The 18629-nt window shown below is 39.4% G+C and overlaps 1 protein-coding gene across 1 annotated transcript in view; it reads right to left on the reverse strand.

Moving 5' to 3' along the window:
- The window catches only part of rpap1 (RNA polymerase II associated protein 1), a 40287-nt gene that overhangs the window by 9383 nt on the left and 12275 nt on the right, over positions 1–18629 (reverse strand). Inside the window, exons 10-23 of the mRNA XM_062041634.1 lie at positions 18174–18275; positions 17930–18097; positions 17677–17853; positions 16406–16540; positions 16159–16329; positions 15942–16099; positions 15693–15863; positions 13436–13631; positions 13108–13217; positions 12820–13015; positions 8358–8504; positions 8096–8238; positions 1159–1591; positions 959–1077 (exon numbers count right to left, since the gene is read on the reverse strand). Of these exons, the coding sequence (XP_061897618.1) occupies positions 959–1077; positions 1159–1591; positions 8096–8238; positions 8358–8504; positions 12820–13015; positions 13108–13217; positions 13436–13631; positions 15693–15863; positions 15942–16099; positions 16159–16329; positions 16406–16540; positions 17677–17853; positions 17930–18097; positions 18174–18275 (2426 nt within the window). The remainder of the gene's footprint in view (positions 1–958; positions 1078–1158; positions 1592–8095; positions 8239–8357; positions 8505–12819; positions 13016–13107; positions 13218–13435; positions 13632–15692; positions 15864–15941; positions 16100–16158; positions 16330–16405; positions 16541–17676; positions 17854–17929; positions 18098–18173; positions 18276–18629) is intronic.

An 18629-nucleotide genomic window follows, 5' to 3' on the forward strand; every position in this document is an offset into this window, starting at 1 on the left:
TAAGGTGAGTTCGGCGGCTAGCGCGTCTGCTATCCATCTCTGTCCTCCTGGTTGTGTTGCTGTAGTCCGCCGCTAATACACCGATCCCACCTACAACTTTCTTCTTTGCAGTCTCCATTGTTCATTAAACAAATTGCAAAAGATTCACCAACACAGATGTCCAGAATACTGTGGAATTTTGAGATGAAAACAGAGTTTTTTTGTATAGGATTCAATGTGTCCGCATACTTCCCGTTTCAACGATTGATGTCACGCGCATACGTCATCATCCATAGACGTTTTCAACCGGAAGTTTAGCGGGAAATTTAAAACTTTATAAATGAAATATTAAATATTGGCTTGTGTTGCAATGTTAAGATTTCATCATTGATATATAAACTATCAGACTGCGTGGTCGGTAGTAGTGGGTTTCAGTAGGCCTTTAAGTGATTGAACAAACTTTTATGTTAAATTAATGACACATTTAATAACACATTTTTGAATTTAATTCAAATTCAAATTAATAATGAGACATTTAATTAATTATAAAGACTTATTTATGGTAAATGTAAATGGCTTATACTTGCGCTTTTCTACCTTCAAGGTACTCAAAGTGCTTTGACACAATTTCCACTTTCACACACACATTCACACACCGCTGGTGGGAGCTGCCATGCAAGGCCCTAATCATGACCCATTAGGAGCATGGGTGTAGTGACCTGTTCAAGGACACAATGGACGTGACTAGGATGGCAGAAGCTGGGGATCAAACCAGGAACACTCAAGTTGTTGCACGGATCTCTACCAACCGAGCCATGTCGTCCCATTTATTTATAACATTTTGTTCAATTTGCTGGACTTTCAGTTTATCTTTTTTTGTGGGATATGTGTGGCATTCTGCCATTAGGTACGACTTCTGTTGAAACGCATGCTACCGTATAAGGAAATAAGAAGATGAGTACGCTTTTGTAAATCTAACCTGGTAAGCAGCCTGAACAGACCCCATGTCAGTTTCTGAATGGGTTTCTCCAGGAACAAGTCACTGGAACACAGGAATACACAAGACAGCCGCGCCAGCTTTGCGACTGGAAGGATCACCTAAAGATGATCAAATGAAACACGTTATAAATTTGGTGGCTACATTTTATATGAATAAATGGGACAAAAAAGGATACATACCTTTAGGGCTTCTTCCCTCCAGACTTCCAGCACCAGCAGCCACTGCAAACATTGGGTGACCGTCTGGAGAGCCCCATGTGGGAGCTCATCTACAACAAGCCCTCCACCACAAGACGCCCCTGTTTTCTCATAGAGGCTAACGAGCGGGAGGAAAGGCCAGTCCAACGGCAGAATGGGACCCGTCAGCTCTGGGAGGAGGTGGGTTTTAATCCAGGGGCTGCGGCCAAGTAGAGCATTTTGCGACACCAGCACGGATGACTGCATGTGGGCCAGGTGAGTCAGAAAGCAGCCCCGGATGGACGGCAGGTTCTTGCATGCTTCTCTCAGGAGCGCTCCCACGGTTTGCAGCGAAGGAGACGTGTGATGGCTTGCTTCCTCGCGCAGCTTCAGCTCACTGAGCTCGATGGCCTCCGGACCTCCACTGTGGCTCTCTCTAATAATGCAGGCAGACAGATTAACAGGACATTATAGTTTTCAAGATAAGAAATTAATATATAGCGTTAAAATGGCAGTTTACTGTACACTGTTTACCATCAGAATCATATTGAGAAGACATGAGATGAGTAATGGGTGAGGAAACCATCAGATTCACAAAGTAGTTGTTTCAGACACCACAAAAAATAGGATCATTAGAATGTTTTGATAAAAAAAAGATCATGTGAGAGATTTGCAGGGGTCATATTATGATTTTTGTCTACATTTAAAACCCTTCCTTGCAGTCTACAAAAGATATAATGGTGGTTGTTTGGTCAAAAAGATTGTTTTACAAACTGTTTTCAAGCTTTTTTCTGGCTGTCTCTTGTGGACGATCTTATTTACGTGCCTCCACTTCGACTGTGTCTTCTGCCTGTCATACATTTTGTAGTTTTTAGCGCTTCCATATGGAGTCTATTGACAGATATAAGGTAGAACTAGAGGTGTAACAGTATTAAAGATACTGCAGCATTTCAATTTCAAAGTCTTTTCAATAATACCGTGACGGTATCAAAAAAAAATGTGTGTAGTTTTTTCTGGCGCTTTAGCGTTGGCAGGGTCTGAAAAGAAACTACATCTCCGCCGTAAGCAGGAAGTGAAGTGTGTTCATAGTCGATGAGAGAAATTGTTTTTTTGGACATTTCCTGAAAAATGTCATCAAAATCTACTCATAACTTTTTGATTTATGTTGCTAAAAAACAAACAAACAAACTCTGGTAAAAACATAACCTCTTTGGCGGAGGTAAAAAAAAAACGTCTGTTATGCAAAGCAAAGCGCGTCACTTTTGTTTCAAACATTTCCAAGGCGACACACAGCCAGCAGGTCATGGCGCAGCGGACAAAGGTAATCACCCGAAAAAATCTTCAACGCGGGAAATATGAGGAAACTGAAAAACTACTTGATAAATGCTCAATCCATCCACTCTTGTTTCTACTGCTTGTTTCTCCCAATGTCGCAGGAGGGCTGGAGCAGCGTACACCTAGGACAAGTCGCCTTCTCATTAACTGTCATCCAGAAAAGATATTTGAAACCATTAGTTGTGAGGTATTTCAGGGTTTCCCACACATTCATTTATTTGTGGCGGCCCGCCACGAAAGAATTACGTCCGCCACAAATTTAAAAAATAAAAATTTAAAAAAAAAATTTAAAAAAAAAACTTTTTTTTTTTTTTTTTGACCTCTCCAGCTTCTCAGGCAAATCATATAGTTGATGTAGATGCCCATATCGGCTGTTCAGATTTACTTTACAAAAGAGAAGTGTAGGATACTTCTCTTGTTGCTTTATTTGTATTTGACTTTATTAAATGTATTTATATTAGAAACACAACATGTGTATATAACAAAGGGTGCAAAGTCTGCAGGCTGTTACGGCTCAGACTCCTGCCAACGCCTCTCTTCCGTCTGTGCGCTCCAGTGAGCGCACCTAGGGACACGCCCACGGGTGCGCACAGCCAGGAACGCGCCGTGCGCGTCTCCGCCCCGCGGCAGCCGCCAGCTGCAAACGATCACCGGCTATCAGCACACCTGCCGTTAATGAAGTAGCTGCCTTCATAAACTCGCACAACCTGCCAGGCGGCGCCGGAGTATAGTCTTCTTTACCCTTGTAAGCGTCCTGTATCTGGTTTCCATCCCGCGAACTCGCTCCTTCCCTGTGACTTCCATGTTTCCATTGTTCTGATATTCTTGTTGTCTTCCCGCAGCGCTTCCCGTGTTCCCCTGTGATCCCTTGTTGTTTCCCTTGCCCCCCGGACTGCCTTTTGGATTCTCGACCTCCCGCTTGGACTTTCTTCTGACGCTTCTCTCTCGCCCGGATCACCTGCCTGCCCCATGGACTGCCCGTTTGCTCTCGTCAACACTTGGTAACACACTTCAGTTAACTACACACATAGTCTTACACCACACACTCATTCCCTTTTGGATCTAGTTCACACTCCATTTCCTTAGTTTATATTATTAGTATTGTTTGTTATTATTATATATATTGAATATATATATACATAATAAGTAATTGTTCATACTGCCATCTAGTGTCTGTCGCCGTCACCTCCCCTTTAGTTGAAACATAACACAGGCAGTAGGAAACACATGGTTAAGTGTAGGGAGTAAAACTGATGGCAGTCTAAAGTTCAAGATTTTTGGAGCTCTTTGTTCAGTGGATCAGATGTTTGATGAAGCTCTGTGTCTATCTACCACCACTACTGTTTTCTGTTTATTTGTTACTGACTGTGGCAGGACACCTCTGCCTCTGTTTCACTTTATGTTGCTGGTAAATAATATGGTTGTAGTAGTAGGCTAAAGTTAAATTATTTAGTATGCACTAATTAAAGGGGCAGAGCTTTGAGACATTTTAGCTTTTATATTTTATAAGATATATTTTTTGTAAGAACCACAATTAATAAATATATTTCAGTGAAAAACTTATTGTTCAAATCTGTATATAAATATGTACATAAAGTGTTGTAATTATATTGTAAAATGGATGGATGGATGGATGGATGGATGGATGGACGTTTAAAACAAAACTGTTATTATTAATTAGTAAGTATACATTTTTTGAGCCTTTTTAGAGAAAATCAAATCATTGTAGTAAATTATGCAAATTACTCGATGTCATGGTGACCACGTCCATAGCCACGCCCCCACCGCCACAGGTATCTTGGCAGTTTATGGGAAACACTGTATTTACATTATTAAAAGTGAAATTGTGAAACGTTTCTAACACACAACATATTCCAGACTGATATTAACATGTCCACTGTGGAGGACACTGCTTGTCAGAAAGTAAAAGTTGAAAGACACTAAAGTGAACATAATTGTTTTACACTTATTACACTGGATGTTTACACTGTCATTTTAAAGACATGCAACTGTAAGTTTTTTTTTTATAATATTTGTTTGAAACAGTGGATATCCCTGCACAATTCTTTGCATTTAAAAAGTCATGTTTGCAGTAATATGATTAGAACATTTTACCATAATGTTTGTGTTCAATTACAGTAAGTGTGTTTTTCCTAAACATTCCTGCCACTTCATTTTACACACTATAACGTTTTAAGTCTTGTTTTTTGGACATATAATATCGTACTGTGGCCTTAATACGAGAGAAGAAACATACCGGCCTTCGTACCGTGAGATTTGATACCGTTAGATCCATAGTTAGAACTAAACGCTAATTTGTATTAGAAATGGCAACAGCTGAGGATGCATGTGCATGTACAAGCCAGTCTGCTCCACAACAATAGAATAGAGAAAAAGAAGAAGTTTATAGACTACAGTTTAGACTACAATGGCAGACTCGTGCAAAGCACTTTGGGAACATTTTTACCATATTTGGAGATATCCGCTAACCTTTCAATTGGAAAAAACGTCACTAATGAGACAATTACCAAATGGCTCGTTTGGAGGAAATATGAAGAAAGGCAGGATTTTTTCACATGAAGTCGGGACCCGAGGTGACCACTCCTTATGCATCAGTCGGTGACGTCTCTGCGCCCCGACGCGTCTACATGCTGGCCACACTATGGACGGGACTCTCACATTATTAACTGTATCCACTCGGCATCCATTGCACTGGTCACGCAGGGAGGGGATCCCCACATCTGCGGTCCCTTCCAAGGTTTCTCGTTGTTCCCATTGGGTTGAGTTTTTTCTTGCCCTGATGTGGGATCTGAGCCGAAGATGTCGTTGTGGATTGTGCAGCCCTTTGAGACATTTGTGATTAAGGGCCATACAAGTAAACTTTGATTTATTGATTGATTGATTGATAAATATCTCCACCATGGTTTGATTTCAAATTATCTGGACCTATGCAGATCCCAAAAGCACAAAAACAAGTACCAATTAGTAAGAAAAGTTGGTTTTACATAATATGTCCCCTTTAAGGGTATTTGATAAAGCTTTGCAACACCACGTGATGCTTTCCAAACATTAGATATCATACAGAGTAGAATCAATCAATCAATCAATGTTTATTTATATAGCCCTAAATCACAAGTGTCTCAAAGGGCTGTACAAGCCACAACGACATCCTCGGTACAGAGCCCACATACGGGCAAGGAAAACTCACCCCAGTGGGACGTCAATGTGAATGACTATGAGAAACGTTGGAGAGGACCGCATATGTGGGTAACCCCCCCCCTCTAGGGGAGACCGAAAGCAATGGATGTCGAGTGGGTCTGACATAATATTGTGAAAGTCCAACACATCAGCGAAAGTCCAGTCCATAGTGGGGCCAGCAGGAACCATCCCGAGTGGAGACGGGTCAGCAGCGTAGAGATGTCCCCATCTGATGGACAGGCTAGCGGTCCACCCCGGGTTGGGAGCAGAGTAGAAAAGAAAAGAAAAGAAACGGCAGATCAACTGGTCTAAAAAGGGAGTCTATTTAAAGGCTAGAGTATACAAATTAGTTTTAAGATGAGACTTAAATGCTTCTACTGAGGTAGCATCTCTAACTTTTACCGGGAGGGCATTCCATAGTATTGGAGCCCGAATAGAAAACGCTCTATAGCCCGCAGACTTTTTTTGGGTTCTGGGAATCACTAATAAGCCGGAGTTCTTTGAACGCAGATTTCTTGCCGGGACATATGGTACAATACAATCGTCAAGATAGGCAGGAGCTTGACCGTGTAGTATTTTATACGTAAGTACTAAAACCTTAAAGTCGCATCTTAGGTGCACAGGAAGCCAGTGCAAGTGAGCCAGTATAGGCGTAATATGATCAAACTTTCTTGTTTTTGTCAAAAGTCTAGCAGCCGCATTTTGTACCATCTGTAATCTTTTAATGCTAGACATAGGGAGGCCCGAAAATAAAACGTTACAGTAATCGAGACGAGATGTAACGAACGCATGGATAATGATCTCAGCATCGCTTGTGGACAAAATGGGACGAATTTTAGCGATATTACGGAGATGAAAGAAGGCCGTTTTAGTAACACTCTTAATGTGCGATTCAAACGAGAGAGTTGGGTCGAAGATAATACCCAGATTCTTTACCGAGTCGCCTTGTTTAATTGTTTGGTTGTCAAATGTTAAGGTGGTATTATTAAATAGATGTCGGTGTTGAGCAGGACCGATAATCAGCATTTCCGTTTTCTTAGCGTTGAGTTGCAAAAAGTTAGCGGACATCCATTGTTTAATTTCATTAAGACACGCCTCCAACTGACTACAATCCGGCGTGTTGGTCAGCTTTAGGGGCATGTAGAGTTGGGTGTCATCAGCATAACAGTGAAAGCTAACACCGTATTTGCTTATGATGTCACCTAGCGGCAGCATGTAAATACTAAAGAGTGCAGGGCCAAGAACCGAACCCTGGGGAACTCCGCACGTTACCTTAACATAGTCCAAGGTCACATTGTTATGGGAGACACACTGCATCCTGTCAGTAAGATAAGAGTTAAACCAAGACAAGGCTAAGTCTGTCATCCCAATACGCGTTTTGATACGCTCTAATAAAATATTATGATCAACAGTATCGAAAGCGGCGCTAAGATCAAGAAGCAGCAACATAGATGAAGCATCAGAATCCATCGTTAGCAATAGATCATTAGTCATTTTTGCGAGGGCTGTCTCCGTAGAGTGATTTGCCCTGAAACAGGACTGAAAAGGTTCACAGAGATTGTTAGACGCTAAGTGTTCATTTAGCTGCTGTGCTACAATTTTTTCGAGGATTTTCGAGATAAACGGAAGGTAGTTTACCAGGAGATCGGGATCGAGGTTAGGTCTTTTGAGTAGAGGATGAATAACCGCTTTTTTGAATGCTAGGGGAACAGTGCCAGAGGAAAGTGATAAGTTTATAATATTTAACACTGATGGACCTAGTAATACAAAAAGCTCCTTGATAAGTTTCCCAGGAATTGGGTCAAGTAAACATCTTGTTTGTTTTGTCCCATTTACACATTTTGACAATTCCTCCAATGTTATTTCATCAAAGAGAGAGAAACTATTTTGGAGGGCGGTATCCGTCGTATATACAGTCGTATCTGTGTTAATAGAACCCAGTTGTAGCTGAGATGCATTGTCTTTAATCTCTTTTCTAATGACTTCAATTTTCTTATTAAAGAAATTCATAAAGTAATCTGCTGAGTGGGTGGGGCTACTGGGAGGAGTTCCTTGTTGGGTTATAATAACAAGCAAGAAAAAATAGGTACGCAAATTCTAACTCATGACTCTCCACCAGTGCTGAGAAGCACTCTTATCAATAACACGTGGCTTACTTTTTGTGTGAAAATGGGTCTTCTGCTGCTCTGATGTAATTATGAATAAATTGTCTTATTACTGTAATCTAATTTGGAAAATTATATTTCTGGCACAAGCGTACAAACAAGGGACTTCTATTTACAAAGCAAGCATTGTGTGGAAAATACCTCAAACACCAAAAGAAAATTCAGGACTATTTTAAAGTGCTGTTGCATTTTGGAAAATTGCATATGAATATGTGTATAATAATCTTTTTTTATAAACTCACGATATAAAGTCCTTGCTGAAGATGAGGGTGGAGAGCAGGTCATGAGCAAGGTTCTCGTTGCCAGGCAATAACCACGGTAGAAGAACAAGCGCTACCTGGTGGTAGAGCGGGGCATGCTTTGCAACTTGGACTTCAATGGGAACCTGAAATAAGATAGAAAAGGGTGACAAATATGCAGTCGATTGTTTTATTTGTGCCTTTTGAGTTAGATTTGCACTTAAAAGGTAACAAATTATCATTATCCAATTTAGTTTGAGCCTACCGATCTGTACGCCAAGCGCAGCAGCAGGTAAATGAGGTGGTGTTCATGGTGCAGAAGCCAGGCCTGGCTGTGGGACAGGGTGGGCGTGGCCTGACTGATGCTTCGCAGGTAAACAATCACAGGTTCTGATACGAGGAGGCCAGTGAACTAGAAACAATGAATCAAGATTTAATTGCGAGTAACCACGAGTTATATAAACTATATCAAATGGTCGGTTTATCATGCACAACATAAACACATACAGTATGTTCAACAATGAGCTTAGACTTGTGTGGTGGGGAAAATACCATTTGGACCCAAATATAGGACAATAGGGGTACTGGAACATATCGATTTACATCCGAATCACAGTTACTATTTGTCATGACTCTGAATCGATCAAAACCTTTCAAGAATCCATCTATTCATCCATCTATTTTCTACCGCTTGTCCCTTTCGGGGTTGCGGGGGGTGCTGGAGCCTATCTCAGCTGCATTCGGGCATAAGGTGGAGTACACCCTGGACAAGTCGCCACCTCAACACAGGAATCAATTTTTTTTAAATATGTTTTCAAGCCATATCTGCGGTTACTTGCTGCGCCTATACAACATACGTCAGCAGCTAAGAGGAGCTTGTGTAACCAGTAACCTGCTTTGAAAAAGTTTGTACAAAATAATATATTGTGAAATCAGTTTGAATCAATATTTGTGTTGAATTGAGAATCGATTCTGAATGGAATCGTAATTACATTGATTTGTGAGTTGTTATAAGATTCACATTGCAAATAGTGGGACGGGCTCTCCTGCGGTGGCGCCCTGCGATGCCAGGGGGGTGGGCACATGTGACCCCGGGGATTATGCTTTATCAGTATCATGCTTCAAACCCGCTTCAAAAAGCTGTGCACTAGGAAGCATTCTCATTGTAGCCATTAATCCTGACCTCATCATTTTGATTAAAAAAAATTTAAAAATAAAAAATCAGCACAAATGGTTTCATTCATTTTCGTTTTGGAGGTTGTAGTGTTTTATATATTGTGCTTCTGAGTTATTATTGTTGATCAATTTGAAGGTATTATTATTTATTTAGTTTGTTTGATTTTATTTTTCAGTACAAAATGGTTTGATATCGGCCAAAATCTTTTTATAGTTTAGATAAGGATTTACTTCTAAAAATGTTATAGAAAAATTATACTATAACATATCTATAATCTATAATTGCCGCAAAGAGAGGGGTGGGGACGCAAAATGTTTTCTTCTTCCTAAGGAGGTGCGTGACAGAAAATATTTGAGAAGCACTGCGATAAGATGACCCTTCTATTTTTGTACATTTTCAAAACAAGTGACTTAACTGGTAGATTATTTGGTTGTTGTTGTTTGATGACTCCTACTCTGTTTGCCAACTTGCCCAACATTTAAGACTGACTCTCCAAATCACTCCTGTTTGTGAGTGATGAAGGGCTGACTCGCTTGGGAGAAAAAAGTTATTTGGCACCACCTGGTGGTGAGCATTTATTAATTTCTAGCCCAGTAATTCGTAACCACTGTGCCACAACATTTTATTGGGCTGTAAGAGATCATTAGGTAGGTCACAGGAAATGATTCCTTTTATTGGTTTAAAAACTATTATTTATTTATTGCAAATAGTGTATCTGTGTTCATCTGTCTATGCCAACAACCATGGATGTAATTTGAGAATGGGGACAAGAGGCACATGTGACCTACAATTTTTTAAAAAGCAGTTTTTGTAAACTGCACTTTTTAACGTTGAAAATTTTGTTACACTATTGAATGGAGACAAGTCAAGCACTTGTGCCAGACAGAAAACCGCCACTCAAACTGAAGTATTTCCCTTGAGATCACACACAAGCTTTTTGATTGGATTTCTGTGGCTGCGCTCTTGCCAATGTGACAATGATTGTCAGCACGCAGCAGCTGACTAATCAGCAGGCTGATGTGAGATAAAAGCGATACAAATCACAAACAAATAAGACAACTAAAACATACCAAAGAAGGAGTCTTGTGTTCCAGTCAGAGGCAGTTATGTTGCTGACTAAAACTTGCGCTAAGGGAATAAAATTGCAAATTGCAGCTCAATTGTTCAAAAATTCCTTGTAGCACAATGGCTTAAGTATCTGTCTATAGTTCCAGCGGACATGATTTGATTCCCAGCAAGGACATACAAGGTAAAAATGTTAAACTAAATCATAATGCAATTTTGAAAAAACAAAATAAATTAAATTATTTAATTCTGTTAATTTTGTACAAAAATATATTATTTAACAATGTGTTTCCCATTCATATTACTCCAAGACATGCATCGAATCCCTTCAAATCACTGCCCCTGTATACACAAGCCCACTTCTGAAATCCAAATTTCGTTCCAGCCAGCGAGGCATAGTGACCGGCAAAACAATTAAATGATTTTGCACTAGATTGTATCCACCTGTTTGCAATTAATACAACAGAATAACTCATGGCCTGCTTGGTGTGCCGTGAGATTTGTCTAATGTAAAACATAAAACATGTGCATTGCCTCAATAAATGGTTAGGAAACACTGCTCTAGACAAGCTGTATTTTTCAGACATCTTTTTAAGGGGAAAATGGTGTCTTATACGGCAGCCAATCCCATTACATTAAATGTTTTACGTGATGTAGTGTTTGGTGATGTAGATGATATACAATATAAATTTGGCCGCTTTTGATACTATCATTATATAGTGACAATGCATGTTGATGACACATTCAGCGACAATTGAACAAATGTGTCCTCAACGAAATGTAACATTCTCTCTAGCGGCTAATGTCCCTCCACAGTGCAAAGCCCCTTCTAAGTCCGCAATCCTAACCTCTATTGTGCCAAAAAAAAAAAAAAAAAGGGGTTTTTATAAGTACAAAGTAATTATCAAGTAGGTTAATAATAGTTTTGACAAAATAATACAACCGGAAATGATGCACTATGTTACGGCATATGTTAGCAGCCAAATTAGAAGCATTTGTAACAGGTTTTGAAATGGTTCTGTTATCAGAATCAGAATCCGAATAAGAAATACTTTAATAATCTCAGAGGGGAAATTTACATATGAAATAAGATAGAGGCTGCAAATATATATCACAATATAGATTTTAGGCTATATCGCCAATCCCTAATTCCCTTATGTTTGTTTGATTGATATATATATATATATATATATATATATATATATATATATATATATATATATATATATATATATATATATATATATATATATATATATATATATATATATATATATATACACATACATATAGATATTAGGGCTGTCAAATGATTAAAATATTTAATTGCGATTAATCGCATTTTGTTCATAGTTAACTCAAAATTAATTGCGATTTCGCAATTTGTCATTAATAATTGTACCCTAGACCAGTGGTCCCCAACCACCGGGCCGCGGCCCGGTACCGGTCCGTGGACCGATTGGTACCGGACCGCGGCCGCACAAGAAATAAAAAAATTGGGGACAAATTTTCAAGGATTGACCGGTCTGCAAGTACAAAAAGGTTGGGGACCACTGCCCTAGACAGATAATTTTTAAGTTTTTAATACAATGACTGGAAAATGTATTTGCTTCTATTGATTCTATTTTGGAGGAATACAGAATTTGTAATACTGCTTTAGGATCACTAGCATAAAGAGGAGAGGAGCTACACTTCCATGTTTAGATAGCAGTTCACGCATTAATAACACAAAATGTGAATTGTTATGATCATGCTTTGATTGTCAAAGTAAATTATGTTAAGTGATATTTTTTCTACATGAATAAATGTTTCTGATATTCTGTACTTTACATGTTGTACAAGTTAGTAGTAGTAGTAGTAGTTTATTTTGGACATGTAAAAAACAAAGCACAAGAAAAAATTCTGAAAAAGAGAAATATTCTTGATAACATTACACTAAGGTACAGAAATAGAAACAAATATTTCACAATGAAAACACATAAAAAATGTAACTACGGAACGGGCAGAGGGTAAAAAACATGCATTTTTTAAACTAAATTATTATTTTTACATTGTTCTTTATGGAGAACGTTGCCCCACAATACTAACTTTTCGGTTTAAAACCATGTTTCCAGAACCAATTAAGTTTGTAAATCCAGGTTCTACTGAATATAAAACACTTTAACCTACAAAAATGAATACACATTTTTTTTAACAATTTGTGCTGATTTTATTTTATTTTTTATCAAAATGAGGAAGTCAGGATTAATGGCTACAATGAGCACATTTTGTAGTGCACAGCTTTTCAAAACTGGGTTTGAATCATGATACTGATTAATCATGTTTCCCGGGGGCACATGCTTCGCAGTGCTCCTCCCTAGGGGGGCCCTCCCCACTATTTGAGAAGAAATGCTCTAATGTGACAGCGCTAAAATGTTGACCAATGCATTAACTACTGTAATCAGGGGATGATCCAAACTATCACCAGCTCCACCACATGACTAACCTTGCAGGTGAGACCTCTGTGGATGCCTACGATTGTTTCCAAGAGAAGCACAAGGCCTGTGAGGAGAGGGAAGGGTGAGGAGGACACCATCAACCCCGGACGGTCCCTCCATCCTGGGCAAGCCAAACCAGGAAGGCTGGGAGAAGTGTCTGGATGCACGTGACTAGACATGTCACTGCACACTACTGAAGAAGACCTGGTAGGGGTATATCAGACAGAATTGGTGTTAATTTTTTTATCTAGACATTATATGACAGACTAGTGATAAACTATAAGGATCAGAGATACTTCAAGTTCTTTATCAGGTCCTGCAAAACACTGTGGGATATCACGGGAATGAGAACTCCAGACGTCAGCTGTTCCAGTTCATTAAGAGTTTCCACAGGCTGAAAACAGCTCTGAGGAGGCCAGAGACACATAAATGTTAATACCAATAATACATTTGGGTTTGACTGAACTGTGAGCTGTTGTATGTCAACAAAACACCAGTGAACAATGTCTATTTGTGGGTGATCAATGGCAGTCATACAAACAGAAGGCAGTAAATTAAAACACTAACATCAAGTACAACATAATAATTTACCCAACAAGGAGATAAAAGAGAGATAAAAGAAACCTGTTTGGAGAGCTGACGATAGAACGCCGCAAAATAAAGCAGGTAAGCTGGCATCAGAATCACACTGATGTCTCTCTGTTCTGGATGATCAAGGGCTTTTACAAAACTCTTGAAATGGCCCAATAGGGGTGCAGGTAGGCCTGTGACATGGCCCCATGATACCGGAGGAGGAGGAGGACATTCATCTCCTGCAGAACTGAGAAAGATAACAGAAAGAATTTGAAGAGGAGAAAAAATATGATTTAGTGTAAGTGAATAACAAGCCTTGGTTGGTGAATGATGCACAATATGAGTAACATTAACAGTTTGGTTAATTGTATGAATGCTGAGAGAATCAAACATTAACAGTATAATTGTTCTGCAACATAACAGCATGTAAGAGCATTCACTTTTCTCATTCATAACACAATAATTTGAGAGCATACATTTGCGACAATGACATTCATCCCCTGTACTTCACACAGCCTCTAGAGCAGGGATATTCAACTTAACAATTTTGAGGGCCACATTTCCACAAAGCTAAGAAACGAGGGGCCGGACTTTTCCCTACACTACTAGTCTTATTTTGTATATTCCGATTGTAGACATTTGATTTTAGTCTATTCATTTTGTCAGTTAGAGGAACGCTCTAATGTTTTTAAGGACCTTCTGCAAAAAAGCTAGTTAAAGATGACCTCTATGACAGCACTCTAGTGTTTTAAAGAATATGTTGCAAAAAGGTGACTCTCTCACAGGTTTTCCTACAGTAAATTGGAACCTTGAAGAACACTACAAGTATACCATAAATTCCAGACTCTGAGGCACTACTTTTTCCCTACACTTTGCTCCCTGTGGCTTATAAAACGGTTTGGCTAATTCATGGATTTTTCTTTGCTGACGGCCATAATGAAAAGTAAAAAAATAATAATAAAAAAATACACTGAGAATGTGTTTTATTGTTTGTGCCATGGCACCATCTTTTTAAGGAGTTCGCTCACTGCAAGTGCTGCAGTTTTCTTCCATTTACAGGTAGTGCTTTAACAGAAAGTAGAGCGCTGTTCAGTCTTCTAGCCGTCCACAGCATTTTTACTATTGATTCTTCATTCATATCTCCAAGAAATGTTAGTAAGTATTTTAACTAAAACTGTTTATACTTACTAAACCGACCCATGTGTGATGTCCATATGATGGTTTTCATGCATATGTGTACTTACCATGAATTGGTTAACGTGGACCCCGACTTAAACAAGTTGAAAAACTTATTCGGGTGTTACCATTTAGTGGTCAATTGTACGGAATATGTACTGTACTGTGCAATCTACTAATAAAAGTTTCAATCAATCAATCAATGCTATCGTAATGTAATGACGCTAGCGTCGTTAGCATTAGCTAATAAGCTACCACGTTTACAAGTGTCTGTGTTAGTATTATTAACTTACAAAAACATTAATTTTTGTATTTTTTTTTTCAGTTTCACAAATTCTTCAGTAAACTCACAAAGACGTCATTGTGAATTTGAGTCTGTTTAGCTGATTGGAGAGCTAAGTTCCGCAGCGAGTGGGTTCATGACGATGACTTCTGTTTTGTTTGATCATCCATTTTACTGGCATGTTATAGACATCGTTTCGAAACAATTAAGGTATGTTAATAAATATTTACAGAATATTTCTGCATAAATAACTTATTTTGCAACATATATATCTGCGTCTTACAGTCCGTTGCAGCTAATATATGGGGGGAAAAATGTCTCCCTAAAATTAAGTGGGTGCGGCTAATACACCAGTGCGCTCTATAGTCCGGAAAATATGGTAATAAAGAAAATGGACACATGACTACTGACTGCAATTGAAGTAAACAAGCTACAGCAACACCTTAGTTACATTATTCACAAATTGTAACTGCAAAAAAAGAGAAGACTTGAGGAACGCCTTAGTTATGTAAATCACAAGTTTGGACCCTAGTGTTCTTTGTTTGATAGCAAGGTTAAAATGTCATTGCAAGCATCTACCAATGCGTTTACAGTGGTCAAAGTATCTCTATACAACAGGAGCACTCAAGTGTTGTCTGCAAAAATGTTTGTCTCCTAAACTGACTCGATAACATTCCCGGGTTGGATTTGGCCCCCGGGCTGCCAGTTGTTTAGTCCTACTCTAGAAGGCATGTTTGTGTTCATATCATGTGACAACGTTAACCACCATTTGATCTTCAGTTCCAATTTTGCTTCTGTATATTGGTTAACTCTCCAAGATTAATGGATCGTTGGAAAAGTTTTTTTTACCTAACCATTCCGAGCTGCAGTTCCTGGTGGCAACCGGCAGTGTGTGTGACCTGAGTAAGCAGAGAGAGCAGAGCCAGAACCCGCTGGAGCTGCGGCTGCAGCAGAGGATCTGAGGGAGCCAGTTTTCTGTGAAATGACTGCAACGCCCTCACTAAGGCAGGATACAAGTCTCTGTGGAGCGACAACCTCATAGATTTAGTCAAAACAAATTGTTCATAGTGACAATTTGGCAGTATTCATTTTATTTACATGTACAAGTCACAGGCCTGGCCATAGCCTGCTGCTACAGCCCACATCCTGTAGGACTCCGTAGTGATCCTGAGGGCTTCGCCTGGCTCCAGTAGAAGCTCACTGGGCTCAACACTGAGAAGACGGGATAAACGTTCCCTCACACCGAAAGAGTTCAACTGGAGGGAAAAGAAGAGTCAAATACCTGTGGTACAGTAAAAAGGGCCTTACCACTTACCAGTCTGGCACATGCATGTCTGCCAGATGTAGCCAAAATCCTTAAGAGCTTCATGGCACAGGCCAGAGGGAGCCCATAAACAGACTGGGGAAGAGGCAAAGACGGTGTAGTCCAAGAAGTGGGAAGGAACTCGGACATCACCGTGTCCATCAAGCGAGGACAGTCCAAAACCTGACAGAAATAACTTATGATTAAAGGAAAAATGGCAATTACTTTAATAAAATTCTAGATTTTTGGAGGTTGTTACCTGAGTGGCAGATGAAGAGGAATGTCTGGCAATGCGAGTCAGGACCTCCAGAATATCCTGGACAACCCTCGGAGAGGGTCGGACCACCTCAAGGATATAACGTAATCTGGGGAGCAGTTTCATCCTCAAGAGGCCCTGACAAAATCATACAGGTTGAGAATAGGAGGCATCGAGCATCAATGGCTAATCAGTCCCTCCATGATTTCTTGGACTTTTTTTGTGATTGTTGTGGCCTAAAGTGCCTGAATTCAGAAAGTTGTGATGTTAAAAGGCCTATTTTCTTCAATAACATAAAATCAATTTGTGATTTTATGAATTTATTATCAATGTTTTGAATGTTCCTTGAAACTTTAACCTCAGAAAGCACATGATTTTAACAAAACTTGGAAAAACAAATACTATATTGATGTTTTACTAATTTTATACCAGAGAGACTTAAAAGTAGACACTATATGGCAATAAAAGAACATACTCAGAGCTCATTGTCAAATTACAGTACTGTTTTAATTAATTATAACTAATATTAGCAATAATTAGTTATAATTACAGAAAGAAACATCACCAAAAGCTTCCTTATTGTCCGCTGTCCACAAGTTGCACACATTCGCCGTGTTATGTTTATTGCTTGAAAAATGTTTGTCAATCTTAAACATTAATTTATGATCCAACACATTTACAGCCGCACTTAAGAGCATTTGTGAACTGTTGAGAGTGATCCATAGTGCTAATTTGTGTTGGTAAATGAGAGACGATGCGAGATTATCATCACACTTCAACATCTCTGACATGTAAATACTGCCTTTGCTAGAAAATCTGTTTTTAACTGTCTTACCCAGGATAAATAAAGATTAACTAAATATATGCATACATGTAAACTAAGAAGTCAGGATGACGGTGTGTTGCTAAATGTTTTATACGACACTACCTAAAAGGCTTATTACTGTAGACAGGAAGTTGGTTTGAGCTGCCGTTTGTTTAATAAAGAGTTGATATATTGTTAAACGTTAATGATTCTGCTTCATCTGCATAAGAAACAAACCGCTCAAAGACTAATTTGATTATCGAAAATGTTGCTTATTGGCCAAAATGTGCGAGTAAATTGCGGACATTAGACAAAGTTGCAAGGCCGCACATAATTTGTAGGGATTGGTTAAATTTGCATGAATATGCACAATGGCGACATCGCAAAAATACTGGAGAGACTGGCTAATGAATGTCTTTTTAGTCCTATTGTAAAGAGCAAGTGCCACCAAAAGGCACATTAGCATTACCTTAACAATGTCCTGCCGGGCCACATCATAATCAGTCTTCTTCTCTTCCTTCTCCTTGGCTGTCTCTTTCAAAATATCATCCAGACTTTTGTCGTCTTCTTCCTCTTCCTCTTTCGACGGCAACAGAGGGAAGGATGCCAGGCCACGAAACCAGGAGAAAGTGAGGTCCAAACACTCCTGGAAGGTGAGATATATATTTATTTTGAAACTTTAAAGCACAAGTGTTGTGTATCATGCTTGGAAATAGTCTTACCTCGTCCTCTGTGCACACAACAAGCGCTCTGAGTGCGTGGACGGTGGCGGCCATCACTCCTTCCACGCCGTCATCCAGCGCAAAGCGGAGCAGGAAAATCAGGCCAGCATCGAGGAGAGTCGACAATATACTGCCTTTCAGAGTTGAATGGTATTCTCCAGCACGAGCCTGCAGAGGGAGACATGTGACCCTGTAAGCGATACATAATGTCATCGTGGTTGTGACTGAGAACATGTTTGTCTACCTTTGAGAGGATGTTTCCAAGGGTGCTGAGGGCCAGAGTCCTCTGTTGTATGAGCTGACTGCGAGACAGCAGAAAGAGCTCTTGCAGGGAATAACCAGCACGCTGGGGAAAGATATACACAAAACAATTAGCCCACCAATGAATGAACTTTGTCTGATAGTCATTTCAACAACACAGAGAGGGACAAGCAGTGGAAAATGGATTGATAATCCCTGGCCAAATGTAATTAACCTTCAAGAGACAAATGCTGACTTTTGTGTCTTTTCAGGAATTTTTTGGCCAGATTTTTGTTGTTACTCCATTTTACATGATTTTTCCTAAGATGTTTTTTTTCATGTTAAATGTTTTTCTTTCAATGTTCAATTCTTTCACAGGTGTACGATACACCGGCAGTTATTTGACAATAGCTTAAGCCAAACAGGACATAAAACATTTTGGATTCTTACATTTTTTTCC

This window comes from Entelurus aequoreus, linkage group LG03, assembly GCF_033978785.1.
Source record: "Entelurus aequoreus isolate RoL-2023_Sb linkage group LG03, RoL_Eaeq_v1.1, whole genome shotgun sequence".
NCBI lineage: Eukaryota > Metazoa > Chordata > Actinopteri > Syngnathiformes > Syngnathidae > Entelurus > Entelurus aequoreus.